Source organism: Nelumbo lutea, chromosome 1 (genome assembly GCF_056320005.1).
Source record: "Nelumbo lutea isolate HS-2025 chromosome 1, American lotus-T2T, whole genome shotgun sequence".
Taxonomy (NCBI): domain Eukaryota; kingdom Viridiplantae; phylum Streptophyta; class Magnoliopsida; order Proteales; family Nelumbonaceae; genus Nelumbo; species Nelumbo lutea.
Window position 1 is genome coordinate 151,229,600 of NC_142684.1, and position 21,735 is coordinate 151,251,334.

Below are 21,735 nucleotides of genomic sequence, written 5' to 3' on the forward strand. Positions count from 1 at the left end.
CACAATGGCCGAATTTGGATTAAGGACTTAAGGCTGAGATCAATGAATATTTTTTTTTAAATAGGGAAATTCATGATCCGTTTGGTTTGCAGTTGGAATCGAAATCAAAACCGAAATTTTTCGGAACTGGAATGGTCTATTTTGATAGTCTGTATGGTTCAAATAAGAATGAGAATGGGAATTGAACTCAGCAGAAATGATATTTCATTCTTAAAGGAGGGGAATGGAATGATCATCATTCCCTCAAATGATAAAATATCATGCCAACATGAATGAAAATGAGATTCCAATTCCGCCCAACTAAACAGTTGGAACCGAAATAGCATTCCAAACCCTATTCTTCGAATTCCATATCCATTGCGTTGATAAAATTATTCTCTATTTATATATTGGGCATAAAAATGATCCTTCTAAAGTTCCACGGAGGCGTTGTCACACGGTTAGGCAGGAGATGATAAGCTTGGAGTCGTGATCTTTTTTTTTTTTGATGAAAACGTAGCACCAAGGAGAAAACTTTAGTTGTTCAGCGGATAATGCTGTCAACAAGCCTCTCCCTGCATGCTACATTAGTTCATATTAGGATACATGTGTGAGTGTACGAGGAGAAATATCTCCTAATAGAAAAAATGAAGGAGAGGTGCAAGGGTCTATATATAAGGAGTCAAATGTGATATTTAACTCTTATGTATAAGTTCTATGCATGTGTGTGTAAGTTTTCCAGTTTTAGAAACTCTCTCCATTGCATACCAACGAATTGGTTGTGGGTGAGTTTAAATATCCCCACATTTTATTTGTTTTTATTTTTAAAAATTAAAAAAAAAAATTGCAAAACTCTAAGGGGTCGGAAAGCAATACAAGGAGGAGAATGTTAAAAACAATCGGGTGGTCACATTTGAGTATGTGACCCCCAAAACAAAGTAAGCTGGTTTTGATGACTGCATTATGTATCCACGACTCTCTTTTACGGGGGTTGGCTATATGAATCTTGTTTCATTAATCTGGTCCATGTGTCATATCTATCGTTAAATTATGAGCACTTAAATTCTTATTACTTCAATCCATGTCTTTTTGGCCTATCCTTAATAGCTACTTCCACTTTTTGCATAAAAGAAAAACTAGATAAGATCCAAAAGTTCACATAAACAATTAAAGTCCATCAGATCTTAATATATAGTGTGTCATTGAGCCTAGGGGTGGCAATTTATCAACCCAACCCGCTAATCCACCCAACCCAACCATTAATTGATGAGTTAAGTTGTATCCATTTAATCATTAGCATGTTGGGTAACCCAAGAAGGAAAAATTATTTAGGCCACGTTTGGCAAGTCTTTCAATGCGGGCTTCGGACTGTTTAGAAGCTCAAAAGCCTTAACTTTGGGCTTTTCTTGTTTGGCAATAGAAAGATCTATTGGGGCCCACCTTGAAAAATGTATGTGGGCTCCACATACATGTCCACACATGGACCCACACGCATGTCCACTAGTGGCATGTAGGGCCCACCTTGTAAAATGTATGTGGGCCCCACATACATATCAACCAATGGTATGTGAGGCCCATCTTGAAAAATTAATGTAGGCCCCACATACATGTCCACACATGGACTCCACATGCATGTCCACCAATGGCATGTTGGGCCCACCTTGTAAAATATACATGGGCCCCACATACATGTCCACCAATGGTATGTGGAGACCACCTTGAAAAATGCATGTGAACCCCACATACATGTCCACACATGGACCCCACATGCATGTCCACCTTGAAAAATGTATGTGGGCCCCACATACATGTCCACACATGGACCCCCACATACATGTCCACCAATGGTATGTGGAGCCTGCTTCGAAAAATGTATGTGGGCCCCACATACATGGACTCCACATGTATGTCCACCAATGATATGTCGGGCCCACCTTATAAAATGCATGTGGGCCCCAGATATATGTCCACCAATGGTATATGGGGTCCACCTTATAAAATGTATGTGGGTACAACGTGTTAAATGAAAGGTTTGTTGGCCCACACACAAGACATTCATATATACATAACATACATATTTTCATCACATTACCAAATTGTCTTCTAACTTCTATAGTCTTTCATGAGATCTATGAAAAACATTTCAACCAAATAATCTTTGGTCTTCCAAGATCTATTTGCAAAAGCTTACCCTGTCTTTTAACTATAACAGATCTTCTAGAAATGACTTTCCAAACAGACACTTAATGGTTTGGGTGGGTTGGGTATAGGTACCCAATGGGTAACCATTAAGTGGAAACAAGATTTAAAATATTGATATAGGGCGATACACCGGTAGGACGTATCGGCTTGTATCAGTATTGTTTTTCAAGTGTTTTTTTTTTCTGAAACTGGTTCAAAGGGGTCGGTTTAAGGTCGGTGTACTCTCTAAACCACTTGTCGACCCGAAACACCCCCTCTAGGGGCATATCAGGAAGGCTCCAATATGATACATATTGGTCGATACGGACCGATACGTGACGAAATTTTGATCCTTCAGTGGAAACAATAAATTGTTGATAATCAACTTTAATGCTTGGAAAATAAAAAAGAATGGAAATTCTTTTTGAATTGTATTATCTAGACCTGGAAAAAAAGTTGACCCAACCCAACCCAACCCAAAAAAAATAGGGTTATGGTCTCATTTTTATCTACTTGAATTTGAGAATCACTCGACTCGGCCCAGCTTGGAAAAAAACTGGGTTGGGTTGGGTTAGGTCATGGGTCAACCTACTAACTAGATTGTTAGGTCTAATTGGGACTATTTGTGTATTCTTAGAAGCTTTCTCTTTCATCTTTACTATTTAGTCTTCGCTCTTTATCGTTTACTCTTTCGATTGTTGAGTGTTCAAGTTTTTTTTGTATTTTTTATGGTTACTTCCTTTATTTTCACATTTTTCATGTACTTCTTATTTTATAAAATTTCTGTTATTTTTAGGGATGACCCAAATTGACCCGTGGGTCAACCCTAACCCGAACATTTAGGTTTAGGGTCTATCATTTGCTGACCCAACCCATTGTGTCTTGACCAAACCCAAACCCGACCCACCCAACCCAATTGCCAGGTCTACTATTATCTCTTTTTAGTCCAAAAGAATTAAAGCAAAGAACTCATTGTTGCCCATTTTTCTTTCTCACCCTCTATTTTCTCTTATTTTCATTTCTCTTTCTTTCTCTCTTTCATCCCTGCTGCCTCTCTATTTTCTTCATAATCATACTTGTAAAGTTGTCATCACCAATGTTTAGGAAATTGGGCCAAACCGACTAGTCGAACTGGTTAAACCATGACAATGACCCTAGCCGGTTTGGTCACACCCCAATGACCATATTTTTCTAAGAATCCGGTGAAAATCATAGATTGCTTGCTTTAACCAAAAAACCAATGAACCGGTCCCAATTTCGTGAAATCGCCCAGTTCCTTAAATTATTGAAATTTTAAAACATGTTTAACAAGCCTTGAATCCATGACCTCTTATTTTCATATACAATATATTGCTTAGTTACCCCTAATCCACCTCTTTACTTATTCTAATTAATGGCTCTTTATTATACATATTACTTTACTAAGCACATATTTTAAAGAAAATATAAATTAAGAAACTTAAACCCTAGTTATTTACTTTAATAACTAAGGAATATGCTATCCATCTATCATAGTTAAGTATATTAAAAGTTATAAAATATATTATATATAGATTTATATGACTTGTAGTATATAGGGGTGTAAATAGATTGAATCAAGCATTATCCAAATTTGAATTCAGTTGAAATTTAATCGATTAATTATTTTAGGTAATTAATAAATATATAAAATAAATAATATATTTATATAAAGTATATAAATATATAAGTTATTTATATAATTTAATTATTATATATATAATATTTAAATATTTTATATATTATATATAAGAATTAACTAATTGATCGAATTCGAATATTTATCGAATCAAATCAGGTCATATTTGAATTCAATTTGATCATGTCAAATCTAGAATTCAAAATTGGATTTCAAATACCGTTGACACCCCTAATATTATATACGTATATGTCTGGTCCAGTTCTCTATTTCTTTGAACATTGGCCATCACACAACACATCAAAGTAGTATAGTTCAACCACATCTGTTGTGGCAAAAGCAGAAAATTTAACCCTCATTGTTGATCTTGTCTCCGTTTGAAGAACTCATGGCAACACCAAACAACGATCTTCGCTTGATTCAGGCCACACATGTTGATTGCAAGTAATAGAGGACTCGTTAATCAACACCACCATCATCAGCGACACCACTGAGATTTTTCATTTTCTATGTATTTTTCAAATCACTCAATCTCTATTGTTTTTTTTACATTTATATGTTTTTTTGTCTAGTTTTCTATATATTTTTTGCACAGTGTCTATTTTTTTTTTATGTAATCTCTACTTTTTTGTGTTTTTGTATTTCTGTTATTTATCTTTAATTTTTTGTGTTTGTATAATTTCTTATATTTTCCAAAAATTTTTGCTAGTTTCTATAATTTTTGTTTTTTCTAGGTTTTTTTAATATTTTTCTGTATGTTTTGTAATTTTTTGCATTCTTTGTATTTTTTATGATTTATGTATTCTTTCTACAATTTTCATTATTTTTCAATTTTCTACACTTTTCTATAAATTTTGCTATATTTTCCTATAAATTTCTTGCATTTTATTTATTTATTCATAATTTCTTAATTTCTTTTATGTTTTAATGACTTAAAAAATTAATGGATTGGACATATTAGATTGGGCTTGTATTCAATCCAACCCATTTATTTTTCTGGGCTGAAGCTTGATGATGCTGGTTTTGGCAACACCGGTTGGCTAGTGACTCAGATGCTGATTAGTGGTGTGCATTCCGATTGCTCTCTGGTCGTCTGGCTACTTCCTGGTGGTTGATGACTCAGAGGCTGAAGTGGAGGATTTTTGTCGAATAAAGACTTAGATGTCGAGCTGACTAGGCTGAGTTGTCGGTAGATCGAGTGCCGAGCTAGGTAGTTCTTCAAAGAAACCTGCAAGGAATCAATGTCAGAGTGACCGGGTTGCTTTACTCGGGGTGGGCACTCCGATGCTTAAGTTAGTAATGTATTATGGTTGCGAGTTGAATACATGAGTGTAAGTAAGCTAGTGAGCAAGTAATCGCGTGTACCTCCCTATGTCATTGGGGTTGGCGCCTTTATATAGGCTTTGTTTGGCATGGGCTTCACGCACTACATCCGAGATATTCGGGAGGTTGCCCAATCGGTCCGATCCCCGAAGGTAACCGCCATGCATGTTAACCACCCTCCGGAACACTCGGGGCATGGGCCAACTTTTGAGAAATTAGGGAGTATCAGAATATGCATACTGAATTTCTTGGCAAGAACAACTCGCAGGTCGCCTCCTGGACCTCAATCAGGTCGGCAAGCCCTCGAGGGAGGTTGCTCTTCACATCGAGGTCACATCGGCCAGTGATGAGGTGCTACAGGTCAGCCCTAGACGAGGTGCTCCTAGCTTACCTAAGTTGTGGTTGAAGTCGCTAGGTCGGAGTGAAGACGAACCGCAATTTTGGACTCCAAATCATTGCTTAGGTGGTGTCCATGTGTCATCCAGCTATTCCAAGATTCCATGTGTCACGACGTGATTGGAGAGCCAAATCCACCTTCATCAATTGCCCCCCATCTCGAGTTGAGGACAACTCAATGAAGGGAGTAGATCATTCCTTTTGGCTTGAAATGACCGTTTCATGAGCTCGTAGTTGTATGCATTGGTCCAATTTGCTTCTCAGGTCGAAAGAATTCAAGTGTTAGCAGCCTTACATAGGACCTTGCCATCTTGATTTTCAGGGCACGAAAGCGGACTCATCTGCTCGAGGAGAGGTGAAGTAGGTATCCCGAGGACATCTACATTATTAGGGATGCAACTATCAAGGGGTTTTGCAATCCGACCTATTACCTCGAGAGTGGAGCTCATCATGCCATCCTCAAGGAGTTCTAACCGCATGACTGTTTTATTAGGTCGATCCACCTAGGTAGACTTCAACGTAGTGTCACTCTTACTGGTTCTTAAAAGAGTAGCCAATGAGTTTGACGCGGAGCCTAAAACCAAAGTGAAGAGATCATCCAAGTTTGCATCCATCATGGTGCTGAGAGTGAGCTAGTCTTTCCTTTGTTCTCTTTCTCATGTTGAATGTGAATTGCTTTTTATTTCACCCATGCAAAAGAGGCAACTGGGCCTTATGTGGTGCTGAGGTCTTTAATCAGCTCAGCACCTTAGCCCTTAGGCTCTGGGAGCGACTCGTGGTCCACTTTCCTTATCCTTGATCTTGCCCATACCAAAGACTGGGTCTCATGTGGTGCCGAGGTCTTTTATCAGCTCGACACCTTAGCCCTTAGGCTCTGGGAGCGACTCGCGGTCCACTCTCCTTATCATTGATCTTGCTCATGTCGAAGAGGCGATTGGGTCTCATGTGGTGTTGAGGTCTTTTGTTAGTTTGGCACCTTAGACCTTAGGCTTTGGGAGCGATTTGTGGTCCACTCTCCTTAACATTATTTAGCCGACGTGCGGCCTGACCTTTCCGCCTAAGCGAGTGGTCATTCTGTAGTAACTTCTCATATGGCTGCTTCTACGCCATCCCATGGGATTATCTTTCTGGGCGAGTGCTTGCGAGACTACTGTGTACGTATTTTGTTGCTGTATACATCGAACTTCTCCCATCGACCTTCAATCTCGGCGGGAACCGCTGATGGCTCTACTACTGGAAAGGGTCGTTCACATGTGGTAGTAGGGTATCTATCTGAGGCACTAGGAATGTTGAGCTCGACCTAAACTTGTTTGATTGTCACAGGGGAGTCCTTAAGGTTCATCACGGATGTCTTTGCCCCCTAGTAATTGATATTCGCTTTGGATGTTGGCGCTGCTAAAAAATGCCTTTGAGTTCATAAAAAATGGAAATTAGAGAGTGAGAACTTAAATTTTTAATAGATGTGATCTTTAGCTTTCTGGAAGATGAGGACTTATTCTTTTAGAAGGTGAGAACTTAGCTTCTTGTAGTGTTTCCCACAGACGACGCCAATTGATGATGCTGGTTTTGGCAACCCCCGACTGGATGGTGACTCAGATGCTGATTAGTGGCGTGCAATCCGACTACTCTCTGGTCGTCTGGCTACTTCATGGTGGCTGATGACTCAGAGGCCGAAGTGGAGGATTTCTTCCGAATGAAGACTTGGATGCTGAGATGACTAGGCCGAGTTGGGGGTAGATCGGGTGCTGAGTTGGGTAGCTCTTCAGAGAAACCTACAAGGAATCAATGTTAGAGTGCCCGGGTTGCTTTACCTGGGGTGGGGCACTCCGATGCTTAAGTTAGTATTGTATTATGGTTGCGAGTTGAATAATTGAGTGTAAGTAAGCTAGTGAGCAAGTAACCGTACGTACCTCCCTGTGTCATTGGGGTTGGTGCCTTTATATAGGCTTTATTTGGCGTAGGCTTCACGCACTACATCCAAGATTTCCGAGAGGTCGCCTAACCGGTCCGAGATCCCCGGAGGTAACCACCATGCACGTTGACCATCCTCCAAAACACTCGGTGCATGGGCCAACTTCCAAGAAACTTGGGAGTGTCAGGTTATGCATACCGAATTTGTCGGCGAGCACAACTTGTAGGTCGCCTCCTGGACCTCAGTCAAATCGGCAAGCCCTCGAGGGAGGTCGCTCCTCGCATCAAGGTCACATCAGCCAGTGACAAGGTGTTACAAGTTGGCCCTAGACGAGGTGCTCCTAGCCAACCTAAGTTGTGGTCGAAGTCGCTAGGTCAGAGCGAAAACAAACCGCAATCTAGGACTCTAAATCATCGCTTAGGTGGTGCCTATGTATCATTCAGTCGTTCCAAGATGCCATGTGTCACGACATGACTGAAGGGCCAAATTTGCCCTCATCAAAGCTCAATCCAAACCCAACCCATTTAAACCCACCCAATTGCCATTCCTAAGTAACCTAGCCTTAAAAAATAATATGTATTGCATGATTTGCACCAGGTAACCAATAGATTTTGATATTTTCAACTGATCGAACAGATCTCACCTAAATCTGCCAATTGTGAAAACCCTTAATGGACTACATGATGGAAAAGTTCACATCCTTGATCTAATAAAATCACTCTATTTGCCCACAATTACTAAGATCTGGTATCCGTATGATATATGCAGCGTATGAGGGAAATGGAGAATTTACTTTCCACCCATTTAGCACATTACACTCCCAAAAAAAAATCTCTGCAAGAATGTCTTGCTTTCTTAAAAATAATCGTTCTTTATTATTAATTCAATAATTTAATAATCATTTATAGAATTTTAAAGGTTGAAACAACTACCTCAAACCCTAAATTCACTATTATACAGTAACATCTCATCAACCCATTAGTCCACTAACCACTAACCACTAAACATATATGACAAAATGTAACGTAACAAAGATTTGATTTGATTGGATAAGAAATTTCTTTGATCCCTTTTCCATTCTCTAAACAGTACAATATCATAGACAACCTTCGAAGATTTCTATTACACATGATACTTCAAAATTTTCAAAGGCAAAATATCATATTATGAACAAAAGAGTACAGGGTCTTCTCCATCCATTCAGGAGTATTAAAAACAACATCAGAAATACAAAGTTCATCAAAAATTCATTCCTATTTGTTAAGAGGACAAAAGGTGAAAATGGAAAATTAAAAATAGGTTCGACCTACTTAAGTTTTGTGATGAATGGGGATATGAGTCAATAGGTAAAAACTGAGAGGTTTTAGTATTTAACTAAAATCGAAGGGAGGTACCAATTGATGGTGGTAGGATCTCTGATTTGTGTAGAGACTTGGGATCAATCCCCGTTACCACTGGGGTTGGGATGGTTAAAGGAGGGGGATGGGCTACCCCCCTTGTGTAAACCCATGAAGCAAAAAATAAATAAATAAATAAATAAATAAATAGGTAAATTATAGAACCCTATACTTTGGGTATAATGCCAAAACTATCCTTCTGTTATATGGTCTCATTAATATCGCATAAATTATTAAAGGCTTGTTCATTTGCACTAGGGATGTTCACCGTTCGGTTAACCAAACAGTGGGGTATTTTTTGTAATCGAACCAGAAGTACTGGCTTTTGAAAAAACGGTAACTGAAATTGAACCAAAACTTATCGGTTAACTGGTTGACTAGTTCGGTTAACCATTGGTTCCGTTCATTGGTTTTTGGTTTTTTATTTTTTACAATATAAATTATAAAAATATATATAAATATATAAAAAATATTATATTTTAAATAATAAATAATATATCATATATTATAAATATATTTTTATATATAATGCATATTTATTAATTTATAATATATAAATATATATATATAATATACACAAATATATATAAAATATATAGAAATATATGTATACTGGTCAGTTCGGTTAACCATCGATTTTCTATATTAGTTAACTGAAACAAAACCAATACCTTCAGTTTTTAAAAGCATCGAACCGAAATCAAACCGACCGATTTAGTTAACTGATTTGAATGCATCTAAAACTATAATAATTACTTTAAAAGGTATATTGGACTTGGTGAACTTTTCTTGGTCCTAAATGTAGTTCTGAAATATGAATGTTGAATTTTGAAAAGTAGCAAATGACCATTTTAACCTTGGATATGAAAAGTTTGATTAACTATTTTACAAATTCATTAAAAATAATTGAATATTTTTAAAGAATCAAACATTTGATAATTAATTAATTATTAACTATTAATTAATTAAACAATTCATTAAATATTTTTATTTTAATAAGTACATAACCAATAATTATATAATTGTTTTTTAAATAATTAATAATTCTAATAATTTAATTAAATAATCACATAATAAGATACTAATTATTTTTTATTATGAAATATTTATTACATAATAATTAATAATTAACAAAAATAATAAACTAAATAAATAATTAATAAAATATAAGTATTAACAATCAATTAATTATTAATAGACCCAAAAAGTCAACCCAACCCGAAAAAATGGGTTAGGGTTCCCTATCCAATGACCCAAACTAAAAGATGACATGGTTTGACTTGATTCGAAGAGAATTTAGGTTGGGTCATGGGTGACCGCTAGGTCACCAATTTTTCCAAATCAGCATTAACCCAAGTGGTTAAACCCATATTTTTCATAAAATTTATTAACTTGGTTAAAGACCAATTGACTCAGATGGTTGAACCATTGACCGTGGGTTGACCCAAACCTAAATGTTTAAGATTAGGGTCTAGCCTTTGCTGATCCAGCCCAACTTGAAATAACCGACAAATCCAACTCGATCTTGACCCGACTTGACCTGATTACTAAATCTAATTATTAAAATAAAAATATTTAAGCATTTAATAAATGGTTCAGTATTACTTATAAAATGTTTTGTCATGGTTTTCAAACTATCGTTGACCTAGATGGTTGGACTGTTCGACCTAATAAACCGTCTAGGCAATCGGTTCTATTTGACCCCAAACCCTGTCTTATATCAAAGTCAATGACCTGTTGACTCAAGTGATTGAACTATCGATCCATTCAACCTAATGAATGGTTTTGACCATTTTTTTTCATTTCAATTATTTTTTATTTTTAAAATTGTGGTGGGCCATCCATTTAGACTAGATGGTTGAACCACTAACCCAGAAACCAGTGGCCAAAGCGGTTCCGATTTCGGGTTAATTTTTAAAACATTTGGTTTTATTATTTTGTTATTTTTATTAATATGTTAACATTTAATATTATTTCTTGTATTTTATTATTTTTGTTAATAACATTATTATTGATAATATTATAGAAAGAAGGAAGAAGGGGATTATTGTTCCATGCTCACGTGGGGTCCTCAAAGTAGAAAGTGTTTTGAGGGTATATTTGGAAAAGAAAAACAACATTGTGTGAAAGGATTGGTGTGATCCATACATTAAGGCTAAAGATTAAAGAGTGAACCAAACGCTCTCAAAATGCAATTTTTGTACTTTACCCTTTAAGACTTCATCGTTGGGCACTATCGAACAGGCCCAAGTTAGTCAAGGGACCAGCCACTTCTCCCAGGATTAGGGGTGTCAATTGACCGATTTTGGATTGGACCCTGTCCAAACCAAAATCACTTTGGAGGGGTTGGACAGACCAACAAGACATATTGAATTGGACCAGTCCATACTTAATAGTCCAAAGTATTTATTAGATTGGATTGGACCTGGTCCATCCATAATGAATTTCTATTGGATTGAGTTGGATTGAGCTAATATCTAATCCATTGAAATAGAAGATAAGAATATAAGTGTTAATGGACTATGTTTTGGTTAGAATTAATCTAAATTAAAGTAAATTTGAACAGATTGAACAATCCAAACATTGAACTAAATTGATCTAAAATGGTCCAAAATATTCATTGGATTGGATTGGACCTAATTCATTTGTAATAGATTCACATTGAACTCGGTCGATTGGACCAAATCCAGTCCAATTAACACCCCTACCCACGACGACCTTCTCACATGGACATCATTCAAAAGGGGCTATGCTGGCTAATCCCTACAAATAAGAGTTCAACAAAAGGCATGTGAGGGTAGGAAATAGCCGCCAAGGCAAAATCATTACTAGAGAATGGCTCTAAAAATAAAATAGCGTTGAAATGCCATCATAGTCCCTTTTAAATGGTATTAAAAATCTAAATTGTTAATTTGCTGTCAATGTGAGAATATCATCTTTGGGGAGAAGTTGACTTCGCCGTGAGGGTAGGATTCGCCGTGAGGGTAGGAAATTGCCAACAAAGTAAAATCATCGCTAGAGAATGTTGTTGCTAAAAAATAGTGTTGAAATGCGAGCATAGTCCTTTCTAAATGTTGTCCACGTGAGAACATCATCATGGGGATAAGTGGTTGGTCCCTTCATTAACTTAGGCCATGTTTGTGAGTGATTGTATTAAAAATAAGTAATTATTCGATTAAGCACTTATTTGCATTTGGCACCCAACTTTTTCAAGTGCTTATTTTAAATTTCATATTGAATGTGTGGTAGTCTTTTTCTCCAATGAGCACTTAAATAAGCTTTGGTGACCATTTTGGCTTTCATTTTTTTTTCAAATTTTCAAAATACACCTTTATGAAAATACTTTTATTAAATTAGTTTTATAAAAACACTTTTATGAAAGTACTTTTACAAAAGTACTTTTATGAAATTAATTTTATAAAAGTACTTTTACGAAATTACTTTTATAAAATTCAGCTAGGGATAATTTAATAAGTGGTATTTTAAAATTCAACTAAGAATAATTTTGGAAAAAAAATTGAATAAGTGCTTATTGTATAGGAACTTAAAAAAGCTGGAAATTTGGGCTTAGAAAATAAGCCCTTATTTTTAAAATAAACACTTATTTTTGGTTTATTTCCCAAACACTAATAAGTGTTTAATGGTGTGATCCCGACGCAAATAAGCACTCCCAAACATGGATTTAATAACTTATACAGAAGGGTACGCTATAATGTTTAACTAAAGGAATACTAATGGATGGACGGAAGTGTCTATTTTTGAGAGTTTAGGGTACTCAAGTGTTGAATTGAAAGTTCACTACCCCCAAAGTACAAGGTACCTATATGCAATTTACCTAAATAAAATATATCCTAATTGCCACCGTGTACAAGAATCTATGCGTGACTATAATATGCTTCTCCCAGATGAATAGCATTGGACCCTATCAAAATAAATGAGTAAAAAAAGATAAATTGTTGAAACCCCCCTAAAATTTTTTATCATTGTTGAAATCTCCCCTAAAGTTTAGTAGTTGCAATTACCTCCCCTAAACTTTCTAACACAGTTATAAATAGACCCCTTTTTTCTAACCAAAGGCACAGAAATGTCCAAAATATCCATACAACTACTATGAGGCTGATTTACACACAAAAAAAAAAAACAATACAAACTTCATAAACAACAAAAAATAGAGAAGTTATGCATCTATACCTTTAAGCTTGATATCAAGGGCAAATTTGGAAAATAGGTCTAATTCAAAAAAAATGATCTAAAGGGTTTTGGTTGATAATTCATACGAAAAAAAATTTGGAAAATAAACATTTTGGTCTAATTTAAAAAGTTCAGGGAGGTAATTGCAATTACCAAACTTCATGAGAGGTTTCAACAATTACCCAAAAAGTGTGATTTTTCATCATATGCAACCTCATTCTTTTGTGAGGAAAATTTTTGGCTGTCCAAATTTTGTAATATGGCCACATATTGAGTTCAAGGTTTAAAATTTTAATACATGTTTGGCATCGGTTACGATCCCAAATATGATGCAACTTAAATTTCGCCTATTTTGAGGAAGACGAAGGCCTCCAAAGAGATCACTCTCAATTACCAAGGATAATTCTCATAATAATCTAATCAAGAGGAGAATTACAACTTAAATACACTCTTGAACAATAACAAATTCCTAAAGACTTGATCTTCAACAACCCACTTATCCCACTGAATGCAACCACTCTCTACGTAACTACCAACATTGACCCCACAAGACCCAACGTGAATGCAGTACATGGACTTACAAGGTCTCTAACCGTCTCAATTAGTGCGTAAAGATTCCAACTAACAACCTTTTTATTCTCTCCCTAATCCCTAAATAGTTGGGCTCACTAATGGATATGTGATACATCTTATTATATTTTTTAGTTTCCCATAGGAGTCCGGATTTCTTAACCACGACAATTCCACCTATCCACGTAACATCATAATCACACATGGAGAACATCTCACCCTTTTACATATTATTATGGGGAAATGTTTCCGATTCATGGAGGTAATGTTTTGTGAGTAGGCGTGAGTAAAGTTCCAATAAGATATCCGGAGTCTTCTGGTATACCTGTTTTAAGGTGTTTTTAAGAAATCTATTAAAAAAATGTGTTTTAAAGAAACTTTTTTCAATAATTAAATCACATAAAAATAGGTTCTTCTAAAATTTTGAAAAACAACTAAAAATATAAAAAATATCGGAGTGTATCAATGGGTTCTAATTATGATTTTCCTCTCTTAATTAGTTAATCCAATGATTTTCACTTAACAAACAAAAAATCAATGATTTTCATCTCTTCTTAATTAGTTAATTCAATGTTTTTCATTTACCAAACAAAAATCAATGATTTTCATCAATTTTTACCAAAAAAAAACTACATTTTCTTTTCTTAATTAGTTAATTCAATGATTTTCATCTTTTTTTTACCCAAAAAAAAACTACTTCTGCTGGATGCATTGCTAAGTGAGAAATCTTTGGCTTCCACAGGGTTCTTCCTGCAAAGCATCCAAAACCTACGCTGTTACAACTTACAGGGAGTGATTTTAATTAAGTGGGGAGAGCCCATTTGATAGCCCAGGCTGTCCAATTTAGAGAACTAGTCTGTCGGACAGCCCAAGTTTTTCTCTCACAGGACCCATTTAAATACGAACACGTCATTAGTGGAAATAAATTCAAAATATTACGTGGATTTTTTTTAATTTCCATTGCTGGTGATTCCGTTATTTCATATGGGATTGCAACTTGCAGGTTGCAACGGAAGATGTGCACTGAACAAAAAAAAAGAAACGACATTCAGGGTACTGAAAAATAGATTGGCAGCGATTAGAACTTTTGTTTGGTAGGCCTTCTATCGTTACGGTGGGAAAAGAGATAAGAGAACAGAGATTTCATGGCGGCTTCCAAGCTTCAAGCTTTCTGGAACCACCCAGCCGGCCCTAAAACCAGTTCGTTGACTCCCCTTATCGTCGAATTCGCTTATAATATACTGGTTTTCTGTTTTGGTTGGCAACCTCCTACTTCTGTTTCTAGATCAATTCAACTATGTACTGTAGCTTTCGATGATTTTTCTCGTCTTATCGATTACGAGGTTGATCTTTAATTCTTTGGCGGGGTTTTATAGTGGTTTCATGTTTGACTGTATTGAATGGATGCGACTTATTGCGAGTTGTTTATGCATATTTAGCTATGAGGAACACAATTCCCGATTTATGAACCTGTAATTACGAAATGGTCAAAATCATAATTTAGAGGATGTCAAAATGGTAGCCTTATACTCAATATTTACTGTAGTAGTTTTAGAGATATTAAATCTTAAGTCATAGACTATAATCTGTCAATCCTTATAGAAAACGTCAAAATTGCATTTGGTTATAAATTGATAGGATATCTTCTATAGGAATTTCTTTTTATCAGTACGGGAAGGTTGAATCATATACTATAACAGATATTGCTATTGGATTAAAATGAAACTAAATCTATGGAAAGGAACAATACTATTAAGAGGTTCAGAGATCAAGCAGTGCAACATAATTGGATACTTTGTTCTATAAGCAGAGAAAAGTAAACTGCTGTGCTTTATTGTTCATATATTACATTGACACTGTTTCTATGTCAATAATAGTTGATAAGTTTTAAGTCGATTACTTATTATTTAATACAAAGGCATCATACTGCCCATAAATAAAATTTGGTAATAATGGCAAGTAAAACAGAGATGTATACTGGCATCATATGCTAAGAAAAATTTCACATGAAGGAGTTGGTTAGACTCAAGTTTCCTCTTAGGTCATTTTTATGCTTGTTAATTGATTATTTCTTCTTCAATGTTTTCCTCTTGGTGATTTGGTTAAGCCATGTGTTTGTGACAATTGAACATTGACAATATATGGTTGGGAGCTAAGAAAATGTTTAATGAAACAATTAATGAAGTGTTCAATAGAATATCTAACATAATGCTTTTTGGGTGTACTGCATTTTTAATTCTCTATTAAGGCCATCATATGTAAATAAAGGTCTATGCAGCAATTCAATTGAATGATATGCAGCTTAATTAGGAGTTCAGATTTTCATATACTGAACATGAATTATGTTCAGTATATTTAAATATTAATTTTGTTGGCTACTTCTTGTATGCATAATGGTATACTTTCCTAATTGCAGTTCACTTCTGGGCTCCAACTTTTAAATGGGGTATTAGTATAGCAAATGTTTCTGACTTTTCTAAACCCCCTGAAAAGCTTTCATATCCTCAGCAAATTGGTATGTATCATTTTTATTGTTTTTCTGTTTTTTTTTTTTTTTTTGTGTGTGTGTGTGAATGTTAGCAAGGTGGCTGGAATTACCAACTGACAAAAAATGATGAATTCCTAATAAATTTCTTATGTTTTCCAGCCGTTACATGCACTGGATTTGTCTGGTCACGCTACAGCACAGTAATTACACCGGTAAGGATGATCATGTGGAAAAACTTCCAGATTTAATATAAATTGTAGTCTGGTACTTTTCAGATCTTTGCAACAAATATTTGTGACATTGGTGTTCCCACACTCCTGTTCCATGACTGTAGACTCTACTATTCTTGCTTGTTCACTTATTCATTTGAGAGTTATCATAGCAAAAGCTTATCTTGCACATCACTATAAGGTTCTCTCTCTCTCTCTCTCTCTCTCTCTCTCTCTTATATATATATATATATATAAAGAAAACTTTACTAGTTAAGTAACTTTTTCTGCTTCATGAATCATGACATGGGTGAGTTTTGCATTAGCAATTGACCTTAGTAAGAGATCCTCTTAATTACTTTATATGGTATGCTTTCAAATAATTTTATGCAACTGTTCAATATCTCACCACATAGACAAGGTAGGACCCATGGATTTTTTTTGGTTATTTTTGCATAAATTCACTGTTTACTATTGTTCCTCTTTGTCTTATTTGATATTTCTTCCACTTCTCTCCAAGCACAAGGTCCTATAGATACAGGAAAATCCTGCCATTGTAGCTGTAAACAAATTGTGTTTCAGACTTCAGATTGGACACACCTAGATTAGAATACCATCTTATTAAGATTTGGATGGAATTGAGTCTTACCCATTGGATTTATATCCTTATTTCAGACTCGGATAATATATACCATTAATAAATTAAACCAGAATGTTATATTGTTAATAAAATGAATTAGGGATAAGTTTGATATTATATATCGCTAAAAAAGTGTTAAAATAACTTCCATGAGAGTTGTACCTATGACCCTTTCACAAGGTTCTTTTCATTGGCAATGTTTACAAAAATACATTCTTAAATCAACCTGATTATAAATGGATCAGATATTTGAGATCCAAAACTGGCTTTACTCAGATCGAATTTCAGACTTGGGCTCTGACAAATTGATCCCTATTGTAGCCCTACCTGCTACTCTCTTGTGCATTCTGAAGAATAGCTCTTTCCAAGATTTTCATTTTTTACAGGTATCGGTTGTGTTCTACCCAAGTATGTATTAATGCAGAGATATGTTTGGGAACTGCTTGAGAGTGTGCCCAAATGTCTGATATCTGATTAAAGAAATCATAAATTTTCTTAGAACCAATCCCCACCTTGAGTGTTATGATCTAGGCCAGCTCATTTTAAAGTTTCCAGGGAAAACAGTTAGGGTTGAAATGGATTCAGATAATAAATGACGTGAATGATTGAAAATTAGGATGGCTGCTGGGTTTAAGAAGGCTGAATTTGAGTTTGACAGAAATTAAGAGGAATTGGAGAGTGGATTTGGGCTGGTAATATGTCTGAGAATGAATCAGGTGGGGTAGAGCAAAAGTTGGGTAACTTGATTAAGGTTTTATAGAAATAAATGTAGCAAATGTTAGACCTTGGTTTGGAGTTAATATACCACAAAATCAAAGTTGAATATAGTCACCCTGAATAAAAGAAAGCAAATGAATCCAGTTTTGCCATATCATCAGGATCCATGACCATGAGAATTTAGCAAAAGTTTTAGTGCTGGCTCCGAATCTGACACAACCCTTCTCGAGAAAGAGATCTTTAAAAACAATGTCTATGAATTAAGGGAGTGAAGAGATCTTAAGTTTCCTTGTAGAAGGATTCCCATAGCACCTACCTCGAGAAAGAGTTAAATGGCATTAGGCCTCTCCAATATGCTATTACCATGCATCACACTAAAGCATCAAACTAAATGGACTTAAAGGAAACCTTCTTTCACTTCTTTTGGACATGATAAAATATGGTATATATTTCTTTGTATCACAAAACTCTGTACACTAGAAACCATGTACACTGAGGGTCCATACAAGAGATCAGGTTGTACAAATTCATTTCATAAAAGTCAGTTTCATCCAATGAGAGAAGTAAAGTTAAAGAAAGAGGAGTGAGGAATATACCTGAATAATTTATGCAGCTATAGGATCTGAGAGAATCCACCTCTCTTCTAAGGATCAATTGTTTTATCAAATATTAATTCCCACAAAAGAAAACATGGACCAAAAGTTTTTCCTCTTATGCTGAATCCTTTAGTTTACCACCTTGAAGATAAACCTTTTAAGTTATATGGGAAGCATCACTGCAATCAAATAACTCCACAAGGAGGAAGTGGCCCTGCAGCGGATGAAGTGATGGTTGGTAATCTTCATATATTGTAGGAATATAGGACACAATTAGTGTTGTTTACTACAATGCCTTGGTCATTCAGGTTATCAATTGTTAAGCATTTGCCCTAAGTTGCTGACTAGACTGTGAATGCCACTTTAGATGGCACAACAAGGCACCAATCTTTAATGCTTGAGTTAGGTCTAGACCCTGAAAGTAAACTGCAGGCCCTGCTGGTCAGTCTTCAGCATCTACCCTTGAAATGCCTGGAAGTAGAAGTTTGATGCTTATGGATATATCATTATATCTGTTCAGGGAATTCCAATAGATGCAGACCTACATCACAGGAATTCCATTTACTTAAGTTCTCCCCCCCCTCCCAATTTTTTCTTACAAAATATGTATTGTTGGCTAAATAAAGTTCCTCTAGAAAATTGGATGTTGTGAGTACTTTTAAGTTTCAAGCTTCTGGTGCTTCTTCTCAGATTGTATATCAATTTCTAACTGGGTTCAAGATTTTATATTTTTGTTGTGTCACCTGAATAGTGATGAAAAACAAAATGGTACCTAAAATGCATGCTTTCACATCATGCAATTTGTCATACCTTAAATAATTATAATAGAAATATCTCAATTTTATTTATGTAACATTAGTTGTGAAAGCTTATTGAATTTTACCCATTTATCTGTAGTGCAATGGAAAGATATAGAATGCCTTATTTATCATATACTTGAAACACAAATTTGTTGAGTTATTGTGATTTGTGAATATGAAGGAAGAAAGCTTCTCATCCATTCTTTTTTTTTTCTCTTTACTTTGTAGAAGCATTCTCTGTACGTAGTTTGCACTTTGCAGTTAGTTCTGATCTTTGGGTATACCATGTTTGGATTGCAGAAAAACTGGAATCTTTTCAGTGTAAACGTTGCAATGGCCGTCACAGGGCTTTACCAACTTGCACGCAAAATTCGGTAAGCTACAGAATTGGGTTCATGGTGCTCATCTTTGAATATGTCAAACATTGTGCACTAATTGCAGCTTATAGGATGGAAGATGGTCCTCTATTCCTTAATCCTTACCTTTCACCTTGGGAATCGGGTTTTTTTTTTTTTTAATTGAGGGGGTGGAGGAGGCATTTTGTTTTGTCTCATCACCTGACTTTCTGTTTATTGCTTCAAGTTGAAGGTGGCAATTCTAACACGCTCTGATCAATCTCTTTCAGGCATGATTACTTTCCCGAGACAGAAGTGATGGCTGCCTCAAAAGAACATTGACCAAATATCTCTCTGGACTTGTTACGGATAGGGGTGTTGAACCCATGTTGACTACTGCTGATAAATGTTTTTTTGGGGGGGGCATAATGAATAATTGTTGTGGCTGGGCTTGCTTATTCTTCCACCCTGAGACAAACAGTGCAGGGTTGACTCACTTCACTGTGTAATCTTTATCTCTTATTCATGTTGGGCCCAATTGGGTGGTAACTTTTGGATGCCGAATATTCCCAAAATCGATCCGGGTTGGGCATACGGATACAGGATCTGAAAAATATTTGGGTGGAATAAAAAATGAATTGAACAGAATGGAGTTGTGAAATAGGATTCATCATTCATGATGACAGGGTTTAGTTGATGATGATGAAACGATCAATCAAATTCAAACGATAGAAAAAAAAAAAAAAAAAAAAGAAAGACACAGTACGATACATAATCATGGATTTCAATCAATTCATTAGAGAAGGGCAATTAGAAGATGGGTTGTCATTTTCGGGGTCACTAAAATATTTTTTTTGTAAGCAAAGAATACCCATTAGAAAGCAGAATTACGGATAAAGAGAAGACCCCTCATACTGAGATATGAGTTGTGCCTCGGTGAGAGGGGTCTAGGGATAAATATATGTTCTATTTACATTGACCCTTTTTGCTATATCATGAGCGGGGGCCTACATCATTCCTGTTTACATACAAAATTTTCAGATCTACAAAAAAGGAGGCAGAGATTTGATATGCTCGATCAGTGTTTGCTCCTTCCATCTTATGCTTCCTACCGTTCCTCTAAGTTTAAAATCTCCTTTGCATCTGACATTGCTGATACCGAGTAGAATAAGCCATCTCAGGCCTCTGATGATTGCCCAGAGCGTTGGTGGCATTGCACTGCTATTATTCTACAAAGCAAAAATTGTATGTGTAAGATTATATATATAAACCTGTGGAGGCTGAGTTAGTTGTTGGGTTCCAAGATCCATCAACTATCGCTAGTGTATGGGAAGCAAGGGGTAGGTTGTGAGTGGAGAACTCATTGTGTGCAGATTGTTGGAGAGGCTGGGACCAGATTTGATCTTCTGTGTTTGGAACATATAGATTTGTTTTTCTCATGACTTGAAGGGGGTTCAGGGACTTTCCTTTGAAAATTACTTCATTTTTATGGTCCCATTCAGCCCGTAGGATGGCCAAAATTCTAGCCAAAGAGAAATCAAGGAGATTTTTTTCTGTTTGGGTTCCATTCTAGCCACCAGGTTAGGAAGTCGGGTGTACCCGAAACTGTGAAGGCCTTTGGGTTAAACCCGGGGGTCACTAAAATGTTATATACTAGAACCTGGAGGGTTTCTATATCTTCAAACATTAATAACCCCTCTTAGTATATTTATCTTTGAAATATGTGACTGAAAAATTAAAAGAAAAAGGAATGTCGCTGTGAGAACCATATTGAAAGATGTGGTTGCCAACAAGAAGTGTATATTTTGAAGTTGAATAGCCCTTTCCTAGGAATCGAAAAAACAAATCTGATTGAGATCATTTGGGACTGAACCTAAACTAGCTAGACGATAGGAAGGAGCATTGCGCACTAGCCAATCAGCCACCTGGTTTGCTTCACGATATATATGCCAGAAGGAGATGTTTGAACTAAACTCGGTCTTCAGGAAGAGACACTCACTGATGATGCTTTCCAACTTCCACAAGGGCTTTACTCTTTCCTTGAGGCAGTCAACCACGAGCTTCAAGTCTCATTCAATAATGATAGAGGAATCCTTAAAATTCAAAGCAATATTAATGGCCTCCCAAGCAACCCATACCTCAACTTGATTAATTGAAAAGACCCCAATATAACAGGCTTTGAGATCCAAAATAAAACCCATATGGTCCCTAGCAATGCACCCAATGGAGCACCAACTATCCGACTTGATTTGCAGGATGCATCATAATTAACTTTGATAGTCCTAGGATAGGGACTGTGCCATCTTATAAAATTCCATTCTTTAGAAATCTCATTGGGACAAGA

The 21,735-nt window shown here is 35.9% G+C and overlaps 1 protein-coding gene across 1 annotated transcript; it reads left to right on the plus strand.

Moving 5' to 3' along the window:
- The first annotated feature begins 14,565 nt into the window (after nt 1–14,565).
- Nucleotides 14,566–20,036, plus strand: LOC148878374 (mitochondrial pyruvate carrier 4-like). The gene is made up of 5 exons (XM_088953828.1): nt 14,566–14,806; nt 16,023–16,121; nt 16,254–16,306; nt 19,357–19,430; nt 19,682–20,036. Exons 1-5 carry the CDS (start codon nt 14,752–14,754, stop codon nt 19,731–19,733), a joined length of 333 nt encoding a protein of 110 aa, XP_088809954.1. The 5' UTR covers nt 14,566–14,751; the 3' UTR covers nt 19,734–20,036.
- Nucleotides 20,037–21,735: the final 1,699 nt, after the last annotated feature.